General features: G+C 50.6%; 1 protein-coding gene across 7 annotated transcripts in view; it reads right to left on the bottom strand.

Annotated features, from left to right (window-relative positions):
• Positions 1–2,689: 2,689 nt before the first annotated feature.
• The window catches only part of LOC146437223 (H(+)/Cl(-) exchange transporter 5), a 36,345-nt gene continuing 20,867 nt past the window's right edge, over positions 2,690–18,167 (bottom strand). For 4 of the 7 annotated variants that reach the window (XM_085059951.1, XM_085059954.1, XM_085059952.1 and 1 more), the window contains 11 exons: positions 17,394–17,545; positions 15,242–15,341; positions 13,707–13,891; positions 12,938–13,060; positions 12,299–12,505; positions 11,596–11,676; positions 9,987–10,529; positions 8,493–8,679; positions 6,936–7,334; positions 4,331–4,547; positions 2,690–3,061 (listed from right to left, as the gene is read on the bottom strand). In XM_085059951.1, coding sequence (XP_084916077.1) covers positions 2,971–3,061; positions 4,331–4,547; positions 6,936–7,334; positions 8,493–8,679; positions 9,987–10,529; positions 11,596–11,676; positions 12,299–12,505; positions 12,938–13,060; positions 13,707–13,891; positions 15,242–15,341; positions 17,394–17,545 — 2,285 coding nt within the window. In that variant the 3' untranslated portion in view covers positions 2,690–2,970. The remainder of the gene's footprint in view (positions 3,062–4,330; positions 4,548–6,935; positions 7,335–8,492; positions 8,680–9,986; positions 10,530–11,595; positions 11,677–12,298; positions 12,506–12,937; positions 13,061–13,706; positions 13,892–15,241; positions 15,342–17,393; positions 17,546–18,167) is intronic. The other 3 variants (XM_085059956.1, XM_085059957.1, XM_085059953.1) reach the window with 2 other exon arrangements.

The following is an 18,167-nucleotide window of genomic DNA, read 5'->3' as shown; positions in this document are numbered from 1 at the left end:
CCCCTGCATAGAGGTTTTGATGAATCCCAGAATGGTTTGGTTTGGAAGAACCATAAAGTCCATCCTGTGCCACATCGCAGGGACACCTTCCACTATCCCAGGCTGCTCCAAACCCCATCCAACCTGGTCTTGGGCACTTCCAGGGATGGGGCAGCCACAGCTTCTCTGGGCAACCTGTGCCAGGGCCTCACCATCCTCACAGGGAAGAATCTGTTCCCAATATACCATCTATCCCTGCCCTCTGGCACTGTGGAACCAGGAAGAGCTGAACTTGGTTTTGCAGGAATTCAAGGAATTCAATGAAAGCAGACGGGAAACAGCCAGGAGCTTCTCTAGACCACAGCTCACCAGGTAAGGGAAGCACCAACCCTAGGATGGAGTGATATTGATCCTTGCAGCCTTCCTGCATGTCCCTCGTGTCCTGCAAAACACTGGAGCCAACCCAGCAACAAGGATCAGGTCATTTTGCTACAGGTTTCACTACACAGAAAACTATGGCTTAGAAACTGGCCTGGAGCTGGCACAGACACCATTTTTGTGGGTAACAGGGTGAGGAGGCTGTTGCAGACAGGCAGAGCAGCTCCAAAGCCCTGCTTCAAGCTCCCCTTTCCACCTCACCCATGTGCTCCAGACGTCCAGCCGTTAAAGCAGGAAAATGAGCAGTTTCCAATTTCAAAAGCAGCAGGAGGGGAGTGATCTGCCAAGCAAGAGGCTTGGAAAGGCCCTGGACCATTGGAATGTTCCTCTTCTACTCTTCCACTGTCACCACATTTAGTTTGGCACCATGAGCACTTAAAATCCCACCTGCACCCAAACTGAGCCTTCCTAAAGCCCAGCCCTTCTGTGTTTTTCCTGCCTTTCCCACTCTCACTCTCCCAGACAGGACTTTCTCCGGGCAGCATCCCAGGACACCTCTCCCACTGCAAAAACAATCCATGGGACAGACACAGCACCAGCTGCCGCAGAGCCAGGAGCTGCTGGGCAGATGTTTCCTGCCCTGAGCTCCCATTCCCAGACAGCAGAGCAGCTGCAATTCCCTCTGACAGCTGCTCCCTGCCCTCCCACTTCCCCAGGAGCAGCTAGGATGAGCCACCAGCCAGCTGGGATGTTCCATCTGGGATAACCCTGCACATGGGTTTCCCTTTTGGCACCTTACCTTTGCACTGGGCTGCTGCAGCCTTCCCACAAGGAGAGGAATCTGCTCATGGATCTAATCAAAGGAGGACCGAATTTCTTAAACTGGGACCCTTCTGAGTATGATAAGGTGAGGAGAAAAATAGAAAAGCTTTGTGTTTCTGGTATGCCAGATGTGCCACAGGGAAGAGAAGCCAGCATGTACAGGACAGGCATTCCCAGGAAGGCGTTCCCAGGGGACTGGGAGAAGGCAGCTTCTTCCCTGGACTCAGCCCCAGATCCCCAGAACATCCATCTGCCCTCCAAACAAAACAAAAAAAAGGCATTTAAAGGGAAGGCAGCTGCTGCTGCTGGCCCGGGTTGAGGCAGCACACAAAGAATTCCAACCATCTGCTGCACAAAACCACCACAGACCAGTCCAGGCATTTATTTTCCAAGCAGAAGAAACTGGATCTGTCAGTGACATCTCAGGTTGAAGCAGCTTTGAGCTGTACAAGGATAGAGACATCAGGTGGAAGCAGCAGAGCAGGGACTGACTGCTGGATGGCTTTGGAAGATCAAGAATCTGGCTTTTGCTCCTTGGAAAGACAAGGAATTTGCTTGTATCAGAGATTTTGGACCCAGCCAAGTCCTGACAGGAGTCTCCACTCCCTATGAACAGGTCAGTTGACCATAAAACAACTGAGGCCAGGATGAACAGCATCAGCCTCCCAAGGCATCCAAAGCCTCCCAAATTCCAGTAAATGGACACAGTTTTATTAACAGGAAAATCATTTGGTCAGTGCTGAGCCAGGGACTGAGGAGCACAGAAGGCCGTGGTGGGCTGCATGGGAAGGGTTTCTTGCATAGTTGTTGGCCAAAGGAAACCTGGAGCGGTGCCATGTTTGGAATCCTCCAGCTAGGACCCAGGGAGAGGAGGGAGCAGGGAACAGCAGCTGTGTCAATGTCCCAGGCACAGGGCTCTCTAGTGGGACAGGGTGAGGAGGAGGCCACCTGTGCAATGTCCAACATCTCAGGGTTTTGGGGAAGGGAAGGAATATACAACTCAGCCTCTGGGATTTTAAGGGATGTGCTCAAGGGAAATCAAGGAGAAGAAATCCTTGGGCATGGATCTAAGAAAGGGAGCAGTATGGGAAGACACCTGTGAACTCTTCCTGCCTCTTCCTTGGGGTTCTCCTGACAAAACAGCCGCAGAATAATTAATACATTCACTAATTAATCAAAACCAGCATCCTACCAATCAGAAACTGGGCCCAATTTTAAGGAGATCTGATCTGGGAGGGTTGGTTTGGGTGGTTTTTTCCTTCTTTCAGCCAGGCAGCCTCAGCCAGCCAAATTTTTTTTTTCTCCCCTATTTTGGCTTCACAAGGTTGTGGTTTTTCCCAGTGGCCAACTGGGAATTCACCACCCTGAGCTCAGCCCTGTCCCTCTGCCACCACCTGAACGCTGTGTGCAAAGCCATCCTGCTCCTTCCATACCCCTGGAAGGACACAAACACCTTGGCTTTTCTTCCCCAGGTTCATAACAGCAGTTCCAACAAAAGAAGAGGAGGAAATACAATTCTCTAACATTTTGCTTTTACTCCTTCATGGAATCTTTCCAATGCAACTTCACAAAAGCAACGTAAATAAAGTCTTTTTTTCTTCTAAAAAGAAGATCATGTTCCACAGATTCCGTAGTGCAATTGGTTATCCGGTAGAAAAAATATATCTTCTTCAGCTCCATGGAGGAAAACACTGGAAACAGTTCCATGGTCTCAATAAAAATAGGAAAGTCTATCCAGGATGGGCTAGAAAGTTCCAGGTATGTGGGACACACAATCCCTACAGTCTGCCTCTAGTTGAAGAGGATGGAATCAGGGTCCTGGTTGGCCATCTGTGCAATGTGCTTTAGTACATCCTTTTTGGTAATGATCCCCAGCAGCTTCCTGCAAAATGAAACATTTTTAATGCACTGACACTCCCAGAAGGGACCCTGGCAGGGACATTTGTGCCCCTGGTAAGGGTTGAAGAGTCTTATGGGATTCAAAGCAACACCCAACAGAAAGTATTACACCCTCTGAGGGTGGTAAAACACTGGCACAGGTTTCCAGAGAAGCTGTGGCTGCCCCTGACACTGGCATCCCTGCAAGTGTCCAAGGCCAGACTTGGAGCAACCTGGGCTAGTGGAAGGTGTCCTTGCCCATGGCAGGGGTGGAATGGGATGAGCTTTAAGATCCTCCCAACCCAAACCATTCTGGGATTCTGTGAAGTCTGACTCTCACAGGCCCCTCAGCAGACACTCCATCAGTATTTTACACTAAAAGAGTAAGGAGGTTATAACTGAAAGACAAATATTAATCACAGAATCAAAGGATTAACGTTGGAAAATACCTCCAGGATCACCAAGTCCAACCTGTGCCCCAACCCCCATCTTGTCACCCAGCCCAGAGCACTGAGTGCTACATCCAGGCATTCCTTGGACACCTCCAGGGATGGGAACTCCAAACCTCCTTGGGAAGCCCATTCTAATCCCTGACCACCCTTTCCATGGAAAAATTCCTCCTGATGTCCATCCTGAGCCTCCCCTGCCACAGCTTGAGGCCGTTTGCTCTTGTCCTTTCACTTGTTACCTGGCAGAATCCAATTCCCAGCAGGCTACAAGGATTTAAATAAATAAATAATCCTTAATCCCCGCCTTCTCTGCAAGGACCACCCTGAGTGGCTGCTGCTGCTCCATAAACTCCACACTTGCAGGTGCGCTTTAAACAACTGCCCAAAGGCAGGCCAGGAATGAGGGAGCTGGGAATAACATCTGCATGGAGCACATGGAGCAGTGTGGGGGGCTGGCAGGGGCTGCTCCAAAGGCACCACAGCAAGGAGAGAATTCCTGCTGGAGCCACGCTCCAGGAAAAGCTCTCAGTTTCTACCTTTGCCCTCATCCCTCCCCAGCTAAAACTCCTCTGCCTGACACCAAGCAAATTCCAGCAGTTTCATGTGGCCAGATTTGGGAGGGGGGTTGAGATGCAGGATCCATCTCCACAGGGAGGCCTTCCTCTCCAGCCCTTGCCTTCCTGCTTCAACTGGAGCTGGGCTGTCACATCTGCCTTTTTCCAGGCAAAAACTGCTCCAGCATCCAGCCCCGGATGGATGGCCAGTGCTGCCCCCTTTGCCCTGGAAGCAGAGGAGGTTCTGACCCTGGATCCCAGGGCTCTTACCCATTGTGAGTGACCAGGCACTGGCGCAATCCCAGCTTGCGGAATATGTCCACAACAATTTCCATGGGCGTTTCGTCCGTCACCGTGAAGGGACTGAGGTCCAGGATGCTCCTGAGTTTCAGCACAGACGGGGAGCTCGGAGGCAGGGGGGGACAGTAGTCAGTGAAACAAATAACTGAGGTGCTCACAATCCCATCCTGCTTCTTCCGGGCATTTTCTGGAAGGAGAAATATTTGATTAAATATTAGCACTCCTCTTTTCCTTTTCCAAACAGAAGAGCATTTCCTTTCCTCTGCCCACATTTAATGGCTTTCAAAGTCTTTTCCTTCCCTTCACCAGAGCTGTTCCCACCCAACGAGGGTGCGATGCGTTACCAGCCTTTCTTCTAAGAGAATCATGAAACCAGTAAGGTTGGAAAAGACCTTTAAGACCATCAAGTCAAACCATTGACCAGCACCACCACCATGGCACCACTAACCCACATCCCAAAGTGCCACATCCACGTGTTTCCTGAACACCTCCAAGGATGGAGACTCCACCACCGCCCTGGGCAGCCTGTGCCAGGGCTGGACAACCCTGCCCACGAAAACATTTTCACCAGTGTCCAACCTAAACCTCACCTGGCACAACTTCAGGCCATTTCCTCTTGTCCTGCCACTTGTTACTTGGGAGAACCTCAAAGATCTCCAAAGATCCACTGCAGGGGCGAGATCAGCACATGCTTTGCCCAAAGCCAAGGCTGCTGCACCTCGTTATGCTCTAGCCAGGTAAATACAAGTTCTGGAGAACTTTTAACTTCCCAGTTTTTAGAGGAAGTAAATAAAATGCTTTGTACTTTCATGAGTCACTGATTTGGGTCCCATGCAGAGCAGTTAAAGGACTACTTTTAAGCACTTTACAACTGGCACAGGATCCATGGACGTCATTAGGGTCAGGAATGGAAAACAAGTCAAGAAGGCCATCCCTCAGACCTTCGCAGTAGTGCACACACAGGTACTATGGGTACCTGCCACACTGCAATCTGATATCAGCATTCCCAGACTTCCTGGGGAGGGGCAGGTGGGGCAGCCCAAACAGCAGGCTGGATATTCTGAATACTTTAGAATTTTTGGGATATTTGACCATGAAAACCCAAATCCCATCCCATTCTTCACTTGCACAGCCTGGGGACAGGATCACTCTTAATGAATCCCTGGAGAGCTGTTTCCAACAGGTCTCACATCACTGAAGGAAATTCAGAGCATCCACCAGGACACAGTGTTTGCCATGTCCTGCAGCTACACATTCCAGCCAGAGACATCACAGCCCTCAGGGCAGGAGCACAAGTGACAGAGCAGGGGGACTGCCAGCAGGAAGAAGAGGTGGGTGACCTTAACCTCAGTATGGTTATCTATAGGTTTGCCAGCCCCACAAAATCCCAGAATGGATCAGGTTGGAAGGGACCACAGTGGGTCATCTGGTCCCACCTCCCTACTCCAGCAGGGCCATCCCAGAGCACAGGATTGTGTCCAGGCAGTTCTGACTCTCTCCACTGACAGAGACTCCACACCCTCTCTGGACAATCTGTTCAGGGCTCAGGCACTGCCCAGGGAAGAAGTTCTGCCTCCTGTCCAGGTGGAACTTCCGGGCCATCAGCCCCTGCCCATTCCTCTGGTGCCATTGCCAGGCTCCCTGGAGCAGAGCCTGGGCCCTGCTTGGAGCCTCCCTGCACACAGGGACACCCAGGGCTGAGAGCTCCTCTCAGCTGGGGCTCCTCTGGAGGCTGCAGAGCCGCAGCTCCCTCAGCCTGGCCCTGCCCAAGAAGCTCCATGTCTCTCCTGTCCTGAGGGGCCCAGAATGGGATACAGCACTCCAGGTGTGCCTCACAGGGCTGAGTAGAGAGGTGGGATCACCTCAGCAGGGACCCAACATTCAGCCCCTAGACCAACCAGACATTTCCCCTCAATGGAATACAGTAAAGTCTGAGACATGAACAGCTCAGAAAGATCTCCACATCCAGGCCCCACAAAGCCAGGAAGGTTTTGCCCTTGCTGGAGAGGAGCCTCATGTTCCACAGCCTCACATGCCTTAAGCTTCACAAACTCAGCAGAGCCACACTAATGTCACTGGACAACTGGCTGCCTGGGAGAAAAGGCCAACCCCACCTTGCTGCACCCTTCTTTCAAATAGTTGTGGAGTTGTGCCGTGACAGGACAAGAGGACACAGCCTCCAGCTGTGCCAGGGGAGGTGCAGGTTGGACATCAGGAGAAATTTTTTCACAGGAAAGCTTGCTAACATTGTAAGGGTCTGCCCAAGGAGGTGGTGGAGTCCCCATCCCTGGAGGTGTCCAAGGAACAACTGGATGTGGCACTCAGTGCTCTGTGCTGGGTGACAAGGTGGGGATCAGTCAGAGGTTGGACTCGGTGATCTCAGAGATCTTTTCCAACCTAAACAAACCTGTGATCCTGTGACAAGGCACCCTGTCCTTCACATCCAATGCAAGCAGAACCCACACTGCTCAGGGATGCACCAGCTGGCCCAGCCACCAGCACCAGGGGTGTGTGAACTCCTCAGGTCAATGACAGCTGACATTAATGACAGCACATTCACCCGGGCAGCTCTTACCGATAGAAATGATGAGGTCTCTCCTGAGGACAAACCCGACTAGGCGCTGGGATGCCCGGGACACCACCACGGGGTAGCCACTGTAGGTGGTTTTGGTGACGATGGTCTCCACATCCTCCACAGTCATGCTGTCCTGCGTGATGACCGTCAGGGGAGGGTCGTTCTTCCGCGGCCGCATCACATCCATCGCCCGCGTCTTGTGCGAGAACTCCTCCTTGGCTTCCAGGAAGGGGTACCCGTTCAGGCGGATGTGGGCGTCGTAAATACCTTCCCGGCCAATGGCATCTGCCACCCACTTGCTGGTCATGGCTGCTGCCATCAGGGGCACGATGTACTCCAGCCCCCCGGTGAGTTCGAACATGATGACTACCAGAGACACTGTCATCCGGGTCACCCCCCCTGCAAACACAGCACACGTGGCTCAGATGGGAGATTTTGGGATTTGGGTCACACCAGGCCCCTGCCTCTAGAGAAGGGCTGCTGCACAGCTGGTGCTGCTGGGCTCCAGTGCCATGTTCAGCAGTGCCAAACATGGTCAGAACAGCACTGAAACCTCTATCCCCGCCAGACCATTGGGTCTTGGGATGGAGCTCAAAGGCCTCTGGTTTTGTCCTGGCAGGTTTTAATTATGCTTTTGAGATTCAAGTCCAAAAGCTACATCCAAATACTTTACAGGAGTTTTGCTCCAATACCCATTCCCTAAAGGGGCACAGACCCTTCAGTACTGCCCAGCAGCAAACAGAACCATTAAAGAAGTCCAAGTGTATTTATCTTCCATCAAGTACATGCAAACAATCCCAGAAGAGGTTGGATTTGAAGGGGTTGGATTTGAATCCCAGAAGGGGTTGGATCCAATCCATCTCATTCATGTCCCTGCCATGGGCAAGGACATCTTCCACTGGATTGGGTTGCTCAAACAATGTGTATCACCTCTAAAAAGGCCGAAGATGGGATTTGGTGGCATGTTTTTTCTCCTGACAAAGTAGTCCCTGAGGAGGGGGACTGGGAATTGTGAAAGTGCCGTTCAGTCACATGCACCCAGTCCCTCAAACACAGGCAAGAGGAAGAAGCATTACCAAAATACAAAGCACTTAAAAGCAGAATTGTATCACAAGATTTAAGGCCAGAACAGGAAGTAAAATTAATTTTCTTATGAGGTTTTAATTAAAGTCCCTGGGCAGCCTCAACTGTTCTGGCTCCCATTCAGGAGCTCCTCACTGCAGCATGCCATGCCCAGCATCAGGTTGGGGTTGGCAAAAGAACACCACCAGGATGAGGAACACATGGCATGTTCTATTACAGCATTCTCTGAGGCTCTTGAGGTGACACCAGCTCCATGGCTGGCCACAATCACAACTCTTCAATCACAGAGCCACTATGGGGTGGAACAAGATCATCTTTAAGGTCCCTTCCAGCCCAAACCATTCTGTGACTCAGTGATTAAGGCTGGGAAACACCTCTAAGATCACCGAGTCCAATCATTCATCCACTACCCCACCTCTTCCCGTAGCCAGCCAAGCCCCAAGGCCAGCCTGGCCCTGAGGAGCCCCAGCTTACCCAGACAGGCGGCGGCGCCCACCATGGCGTAGAGGCCAGGCGTGATGCAGTCGGCGCCCTGGCTGCACCAGCCGCTGAAGATGGGCCAGTCGTGGTGGTAGAAGGCCAACTGCTCCATGGCCACCCCGAGCAGCCGGCCTGCAATGGCCCCCACGGCCATGCTGGGGATGAAGAGCCCCGAGGGCACCTGTGGGAACATGGGGCAGTGAGCACCAGAGCCCCAGGACTGCACAGAGGAGTGGTGGAACCTCAAACCAGACTGAGTCAGAGGCTTTGCTGGAGTTGAGCTGGAAGGGACATTGAAAAAGTCATCTAGTCCAACGCCCCCTGCAGTGAGCAGGGACATAAAAAGTGTGCAGGATCATGAAATCTCAGAATGGTTTGGGTTGGAAGGGACCTTCAAGCTCATCCAGTGCAACCCCATGCCCTGGGCAGGGACACCTTATACTGGACCAGGTTGCTCCAAGACCTGTCCAACCCTGCCAGAATGCCTTGCTCTGTCCCTCTGCCCTTCCAGCACCCTCATGCTCTGAGGTCTCTGCAAGAGAGTCTGAATCTTCTCCATTTTGAGCAGAGGCTGGTGTGGAACAGAACAAGCTCCTCTCGAAAGAGAACATAACCAAGCTTCACTTTCACACGGCTCACACTCCCCCACTCCTTTCCAAACACCCCAGCACATGTTCATTGCAGGCATGGGATTTCCCCACTCTGCTGCCTTCAAACACTGGGAGCAGTATCATCCTCCCCTGGAAGAAATTCAAACTCCACTGTGATAGGGAATTAACACACATAGCAAAGTGACACCCAGCAGAGCCACTGCCAGGATATTCCAAAAGCTCCCATTGTTTGAAGGCAGGGAATCCCCTTTCTCCCTCTCCTTCCACCTTGGCCATGCAGCTTTGTCACATGTGGTGTCTCTCTTTCACAGACTCCATGGCTGCCTTGGAATGTCAGTGACACCTCAGGGCAACAGCAATGCCAAACCTCTGCAGTGGGGTCACGTTTTTGGGCAGAGCACTCAAGGACTAGGGGCAGGGGAAGATGCTCAGCTCTATATTCTGCAGGAAAGCTCACACCTAGGACCTACACCTGCAGATCCAGGGGAAGCAACAAACTTCCAAACTACCAACTTCCAAACTACCCAAGCAAGGAACAACTCCAATTAAGCATTTACAAATTAAGACACCGATTGCTTTGCAATTAGCTGCTGCATCTAAATCACATATTTATCAAAAAGGCTTGAGGCAGAACAATTTAGGAGCATTCTGTGTCTGTAAAACAGGTTGTGGAGCCCTGAGGCACCAGTTTTGTGACTGCAATTGGTGTCCACACCCAGGCTGGAAGGTTTCTACTGCCCTCAGGTATGAGTAGCATGACAAACAACTGCAGTCACTTTTGACAGAGCTTGGGGGGACATGTCTGCTTAGGGAGGAAATAAAACCCTAAGGGTCTTGCAGAGCATGGGAAGAACATGAGCTCATTTACAACCCTCACCTTCATGCCAAAGGTGAAGATGGTGATGAAGACCTTCATGATGAGGGCCAGTGCCAGCTGCCACATGGCCGTGTACACGCCAGGGCCGGCGGCGCGGTCGGGCAGGTCATCCCCCTTGGTGCTGTTGAAGTCATTCACATACTCGCAGAGCTTGGACGAGTCCAAAATGCCACAGTCGTTGAAGAGCTCGGAGATCAGCTCGCTGGTGCTCATCCTGGTGTACTCATTGGGGAAGGCCAGGATGGCCGTGATGGCCGTCACCACGATCACCTCCAGCACTGGGTACTTGCCCAGCCGCGTTGTCTTGCGCCGCCTGCACCAGGCGATGTTGCTGCGGATGAAGAAAGCTCCCCAGAGTCCACCAAATATTCCCAGCAGGATGAAGGGCACCAGCTCCAGCAGATGCCATGGCATGTGAAACTCCACATAGAAGAGGACGAGGCGACTGTTGCCGAAGGGGTTGATAGAGCGCAGGGTGAAGGCAGCGACCAGCGCGGCAAAGAAGGAGCGCCAAAGGGTCTTCAGAGGGAAGTAGTAACTCACCTACAGGGGAGAACAAAGCACATTTGGTCACTTGAACACTTAGCACGACCCCACTGCAGGGAGTAAAGCCAGAACAGAGATCCATGTGCACTGCCTCATTCCCTGCTCCCCAGTCAAGTGCCCCAGGCATGGTTTGGAGCTCCAGTTCAATGAGGATTGCAGTGAGTACGATGGGTCCTGGCCTGCAAATTTCCACTGCAGCACGTGCCCTTCTGTGATCCCTGAAGCAACTCACTCGGGTAATAAAAGCTGTTACACATCAGCCATGAGCTGAATTCTGAGACTATGTGGCTCTGCAAGGTCCAAAGTGCCAAACAGCAGCACCTGCCATCGCTGCCACCAACTATTGCTCAGCTGAGCAAATCCATCCCAGGCCTCCTCTAAAATCCATCCTGGTCCTCCCATGAGCTAAGCAGCAATGATCTTTTCATATCTGGATCAAGAGATTAAAGATTAGATGTTCCTTGGGAAGAAAGGGGGCTTGACAAACCAGAGCAGTTTGTTCCCAGGTACCCTGGGACACAGCTGACAGGAGAGTGGAAAAGGGAAAATGGCCTCAAGCTGTGTCAGGGGAGGTTCAGGTTGAACATCAGGAGAAATTTCTTCACGGAAAGGGTGGTCAGGCATTGGAAGAGGCTGCCCAGGGAGGTTTGGAGTCCACATGCCTAGAGGTGTCCAAGGAATACCTGGATGTGGCAGTGCTCTGGGCTGGGGACAAAGTGGGGTTTGATCACAGGTTGGACTCGATGATTCTGGAGGGCTTTTCCAACTTCAATGAGCCTGGGAATCTATATGGAAACCAGAGCTGTGGCTGTAAGCAGTCAGCAATACTGGGCACAGACAGACCGGAAGAATCCAACGGGTTTATGGCACAGCTACAGACAGACCTCATCCAAAATAAATCCTCCAGTATTCCTAAGAATTACCTGAACCCTCAATTAGCTTTTAGATTGGCCTGGTATATATAGTATCCCAGAGCTCTCCTCTGCACACCCCAGAGGGAGGGGAGGGCTGTGTTTTTAACCCACAGGGACAGTTCTGCACTAAAGCAGCATTCCAAGGTTACCTCCTCCAGGCTGAAGAGCACTCCTCCAATGGGAGCTCCGAAAGCCACAGACACACCAGCGGCAGCAGCTGCTGACAGCACCTGAGGGACAGACAGCGGCACTCAGACTTCTCAGCCCTCCCAACCATCCCCCATTTATGGTTTGTCTTCACTTAAATTTGCATGATGTTTATCTCCCTCACAGTCAGTCAGGTATGACCTGCTTGAAGTCAGCAAGTAAAAGGTGGAATTGGGAATTCCCCCTTCCCTAAAAAGGAGCTCCAAGTAAGTCTTAGCATTTCAACAGTCCCAGCACCAAATCAGCGCAAGTGGAATCGCTGGCCACTTCCTCTTCTGTTTCAGGTGATTTCACCTCAGGTAAAGCTTCAGCACAACACAATGGCAGTAATTTCACCTCCCAGAACACCCCAATTTTTCCCATCTCACACTCCCCCCATGTCCCAGCACTGTCACACAGTGTAAGCGGAGGTGCTGTGGGCCCCCTAAACCCTGCCAGCCCACCCAGAGGATTCTGTCAAGTTTGATTCAGCAGAAGATAAACTGGCCAACATTGGAACACCAAGAACATACCAAACCAGGGCCATTTACCCCAAACCAGGGCCATTTACCCCAAACCAGGGCCATTTACCCCAAACCAGGGCCATTTACCCCAAACCAGGGCCACAGGCCCACACAACCTCCCCAGGCTGGTGTCCCCACACACCTCCCTGCGCTTGGCCTCGTTCTTGCGGTATTTGGTGAAGAGGTGGCACAGGATGTTCCCACAGCAGCAGGCGACATGGACCAGGGGCCCCTCCTTGCCCAGGCTCAGCCCTGAGGACACGGCCAGTACAAGGGTGATGGTTTTGATGACCAGCGTCCACTTGCCCAGGTAGCCTCTAATGATGAAACCACTTAAGATAGTTTTGATCTGGAAGTCAAGCACACAAAGCTCTACAGGCTTTCATTCAAGCCCTGGTCAGAACTCCTGATTTATTGGGCATTCCCAGTCCTGCCCTTCCTTACAGCTTTCAGAGTCCCTCTGAGCTATCAAAAATGAGAGAGTCCATAAAAATACCTCTCCATGCAAAGGCAGAACCAGCCACCTGAGTCCTTCTTTCAGGGCCACTATCCCTGCTGGAGGAACCAAAGTAGTACCTCCTGCAGTAATGCCAAAACATCTGGTTTTTAAAGGAACAGCATGGAGACTTTAGTATTAAATACATTTCAGGAACAGCTTGGGAAAAAACCCACATATTAAGCCATCATCTAAGGTGGAAGAAATTATTCCATAGCATGTATGTGTAAATTTTGGATGGTGGATCCCTATCCCACCTGAAAAAGAACCCGCTCCAGCTCTCACCTCTGGGATCCCTGAGCCACAGGCATAGGGAGCAAAACCCTTCACAAGGAGCACAGCAAGGAGGGAGAACATCAAGGCCCAGATAACATACATGAAGTAGTTGAGGATGTATGCAAATGCCCCCTGAAACACAGAGAAAATTGTCAAAATCAGATGGTTTCAACTGAGACCACATCAAACCTGGGCACTGAAGTGAGCAAGTCATACCACAGAGTTATCAGCCAGAAATGGAGAGACCTGCCCTGAGTCTGAGGGTTCAGGGACAAGTTACATTCGCTGGGTTACCAACCCCATCTTCAAGACCCGTTAATTAAACAGAAACCAAGGCACAGGAGTAGAATTATGGAATAATTTAGGCTGGAAAAGAGCTCTAAGATCATCCAGTTCAACCACAGCTTGGTACTGGTTCAGTGTTGTCCTGGTCAAGCAGCTGCTCCACTGCAGAGAGCTGTCCAAAACACAGGACTGGAGCTCATGGCATTCCCCCAAAATGTTCATGGGTGAAATACCCTCCAAGCAGCACATCCTGGACACACCAGCACATCCTGCACTGCACCTGTAAATGTAGCAGTGTTTTGTTTCCACACACCCCCTCCAAGGACAACACCCAAATAACTTGTTTATTGACACCCCTTTAAAACCCCAACGATGAACCACTGAACCACCCAGAGCGTGGACTCCTGGCATCTACATCCAAATCATTCTAGGGATGATACAGGCTGGGTAAGTGGGGAATTTGGCAGCAAAACCAGTTCCAGGCACACATCACCTCTCCATGGCCGAGGATCAGCTGGGACCAGCTCTTCCACTCAGGACACTTGTCCCTGTCAGTGAAGGTGGTGTTGGACTTCCAGCAGCAGTGCTCATGGTTAAACCAGAACCCTGCCAAACACACTCCTTCCTTCAAATCTGTCATCCAGTGGGCAGAGATGTCAATCAGACCTGCCAAGGATCCTGGTTTAAAGGAAAAAAAAACCCAAATAATTTAATGAGCACTCAAACACCTGAAGGTCACAGTCTGCCCCACCAACTTCTGACTCACCTACCACCACACAGAGCAGTGCTAGTATTCTGCCTACAACTCACTTTTATTCTGTGGAGAGCTACATGAGAGGCTTTGCCTAATTTTGAATTATCTCAATATACTGAATAGAGTAGGTCAGGAAACAAGAGCATGGCTGATGACATTTCAAAGGCTATCTTTGTTCAAAACCCCCTTCATCACCAGCAATTAATTCTTCTCAATAACAGTTTGTTAAATACAGCACAGCAGCAATGGGAGGGCAGAGAGGGTTGTCCCACATTCCTGGGGGACTCAGACAAAATGTGTCACCAGGATCTAGGAGCTGCACCAACAACACTGACACTGTGACAGGAATAACTCTGATTTTGGAGAAAACATTACCAACCCCAATTTAAAAAAAGAAAAATGAAGGAGAGGAAAGTTACAACTCTGCCAAGTAAAACAAGGCAAGCAGAGCCAGCACAGAAGGGAACTCAGGTTTTAAAAGGAATCTTCAAGTCATTTTTGTTAATAACTCCTCCAACCCCAAAACCCCCACACCAAGGCAGAGGCCAGGAACCTCTGATCCATAGAAGCAAGTGCCATCACAAGCTCCAGAGGTTGCAATAAACATTTGGCAAACCCACCAGTTAATGACCAACTGGCCAGCAGCATTCCTGGGTAAACATTAACAGAAGATTTCACTCCATCCCTCGTGACAGATGCTTGCTGCTCCCTATCAAGAAGATTTGTATCCAAGTGATTTACTGCGGCTGCCTTGGGGCCAAACTTACTTAGCAATTTGTTTCTAAGTAATTTAAAAGGTCTCAGGCAGCTCAATTCCAAAAGACACCTGACTTCCAAGAAACACCACTTGCTTTTTATATCTAAGTATAGAAGATAAAACCCCAAAAAATAAGAAACTCTTGCTGGCATCCCCTGACATTAACCCTTTTGGTGCCCACGAGGAGTGTTCAGCACAGACATTCCCAGCATTTTGATCAGCTCTGCTTTAATGAACATTTTTTATTTATTTCAGAGCTCTGTACCAGCAGCAGACCCAGAGCAGTATCCACAACACCTCTCAGCCTCTGTTTTGTATTTTGGTTTTGCACAAACACAGCTTCAAAGCACTTAAAAATAATTTCCTGTGAAATACAAGGCAGCAGCAGAGCCCTTGGTGTCACAGCACAAGTCCTCACTCCAAAATCTTGCTGTCCAGGGATCTGCCAAGCCTTGTGGAAGAATGGATCCTGATGCTGCAGTGCAGGAATCAGTTTTATCTGGAGGTTTGCCCTTACCTGCCAGCAGCCCAATGAGGAGCATCAACAACCAGCCAGAGAAGGCATCGCTCACACTGTGCAGCAGTGCCCAGGTGGACTCCTTGCTTCTGTTGGTGATCTAGGAAAAGTTTTGCAAAAAGAAACAAAAATTCATGAAGACTCTGATCCACTGTGGCTTAAATGCTCTAAAACTACTTGGTGATACTGTCACTCTGCTTTGAGGAGAGGAGACAAAAAGCATCTGGCGACAGCTGGTCCTACATTTGGTGCAGTAAATGCAGCTCGGGGTGGGAGGTGGAGGAGAATGGATCAAGGATTATGGAATCCCAGAATGGGTTGGGTGGGAAGAGACCTTAAAGATCACACAGTTCCACCCCATGTCATGTTCCACCTTCCACTAGACCAGGTTGCTCTGAGCCCTGTCCAACCTGGCCTGGAACATTGCCAGGGATGGGGCAGCCACAGCTTCTCTGGGCACCCTGTGCCAGAGTCCCAAGGACATGGACATGAGGGGGTCGCAGGTTTAATGCCAGCACACAGGAATGGTCCAGCTGGGAAGCAGGCACTGGTGGCACTGGGAAATGGGACTCAGGCCTGTCCCAGATGCCCCAGGACCGCCAAGGGCTGTCAGTCTCACTGCTCCTGACAGGCGGACAAAGGGTGACAGAACAGCCATTGTGTGCCTGGCTGCCTCTTCCAAGGGAAATATTCCAGCTCACCACTGTTATCCCCAGATTGAAAGGCACATTGATAGACACAACTAACATCCACTAAATGAGTAATACATGCAGTAAGAATCCTTTCTGCCTGGATGAGCATTGGTTGGGTTTTTCTCTGGATTTTTGTCTTCCAAATGTGATGCTGACCCCAGTAGCACCAATACAGAATCCTAGATAGCTTGGGGTGAGTGTCTATACTACTTCCTCTGGATTTCTTTTCACTGGACCAATCCTACACCTCTTTGGACAGTCCTAAACTCTGCCTTCACCTGAATTATTTCTCCTATAGAGACGGCCTGGGGTGTCCAGCCTGGAGAAGAAAAGGATCCAAGGAGACCTTAGAGCCCCTTCCAGTGCCTAAAGGGGCTCCAGGAGAGCTGGAGAGGGACTTGGTACAAGGGATGGAAGGACAGGACACAGGGAATGGCTCCACACTGCCAGAGGGCAGGGCTAGTCGGGTTATTGGGAAGGAATTCCTCCCTGTGAGGGTCAGGAGGCCCTGGTACAGGTTGCCCAATTCTTGTTCAAGGCCAGGGTGGACCAGGCAACCTGAGATAGTGGAAGGTGTCCCTGCCCATGGCAAGGGGTGGAATGGGATGAGCTCTAAGGTCCCCCCCAATCCAAGCCATTCCCTGTTTCTGTGACCTCTTCAGACAGGAAACAGCTCATCCTGTCCCAGGCTGATGGGCACCACCTTTGCCCCCTCACCTGTGCCTGGAGACACACCTTTACAAGGCTTTGGGGTTTGGACTCTGAACCCACAGACAGGAACATTTTTTGGGAAGTAAGCAGCAGTGACATGGAGTCCCTTGGCTGGGTCTGTACTCACCCAGATTTTGGAATTATATTTATGTCTTGTATTTGTGCACACTGAGCAGGATCTGTGCTCTGTTTGGGCTCTATTACAGCACAGGTCATTTTGTGAGGCTCAGGAAAAAAAATAAAATAATCAAAGAATATTCTGGCAAACAAATAGACAACTTGAGTTCAGTCATCACCCTCCAAAAATGCTGCCAGCAAGGCAGGAGCAGGCTGAGGACATGGGTATTTCAGTTAAAGCCCTTTGCTTTCTGAGCAGATTCAGATTTATTTGCAGAGTGGTGAAGTCCTGGGAAGGAATTATGGAAGAATTGCACTCAGTCTTCTCAAACAAAAAATTCCAATAGAAAGAGCACCATTCACCAGTGCAATTGTGAGAGCAGAAACCAGGCTGGTTTGTGTTCCAAGCCCCCCATTTTAAATAAATTAAAGCCTTCAGAAGAGAAGTAGCAACCGATAAAGTGCAACATGTTGGATTTAGTGCTCCTTTTCCTCAAACCGAACTCTCAGCTCCCATCCTAGGGGCAATCCCTCTATCCCAAGTATGTCTAGGAAGTGCCTCCCTATCCCAGCAAGATTCACATGTTAATGATGCTGCACCCAGAGCCAGTGAAAAGGAGGAGGATTTTTACCTCTCTGTGCCTGTCCCGGTCCCTGGACTTCTCTCGCACCCAGTCTATCGTGTTAAAATCTTCATAGGTGCCCACACCAGGAAGAGGCTCCTCCAGGAAATCCATCATAGTGCTTGTGCCATTCATCCCTCCTCCATTATATGAAGAAAAGCCTGGTGGGAGAGGGAAAACTGAGCATTTCTTAGTTCTCCCCCTTTTTATAAAAAAACCAAATCTCATTTAGGAGGAAATCCACAGATTTCAGTGGAAGCAAAGAGCTACTGAGGTGTTCCCTGAGCTGAATATCACAGGCACACCTTCCCAGGTGATCTGTGCCAGGTACACCCTTCCCAGCTCCAGCAGATCCCCTGGAGATGGGGATGATCCTGGAAACAACAGTTCATTACAAAGTAAATCATGACAAGCATCCAGATGGTGACTTTTTCCTAAATCCAAGACTTGCCATGAGGGTATTTTGCCATTTGAGCCAGGAGAGGGGAGAGGGAGAGAAGAAAAGGAATATTTAAGACTCCCCACAGAGCTAAAGGGTATCCCAGGTGGATCTGGCAAGGATGAGAGCAGGATGGGCAGGAAGGCATGGATGGGAGCAGGGAAACAAGGAAAGCTAAGTATCCAATGGGCCCTGGAAAGCAGAAAGTGGGACCAAATGGGGGCTTGGGAAAACACCAAAATGGAACTTGGATCCTCCTTCAGGGAAGAACTTGGCCAAACCACTGGGCCTCCTGTTTAACCTGCTCCAGCTCACTGAAAACGATGCTTAACATGCCCATAATC

The sequence above is a fragment of the Lichenostomus cassidix genome, chromosome 4A, assembly GCF_008360975.1.
Source record: "Lichenostomus cassidix isolate B80296 chromosome 4A, HeHo_3.0, whole genome shotgun sequence".
In the NCBI taxonomy this organism is placed as follows: domain Eukaryota; kingdom Metazoa; phylum Chordata; class Aves; order Passeriformes; family Meliphagidae; genus Lichenostomus; species Lichenostomus cassidix.
The sequence above is the reverse complement of the archived record's forward strand: the minus strand, read 5'-3'. Positions and strand labels throughout refer to the sequence as shown.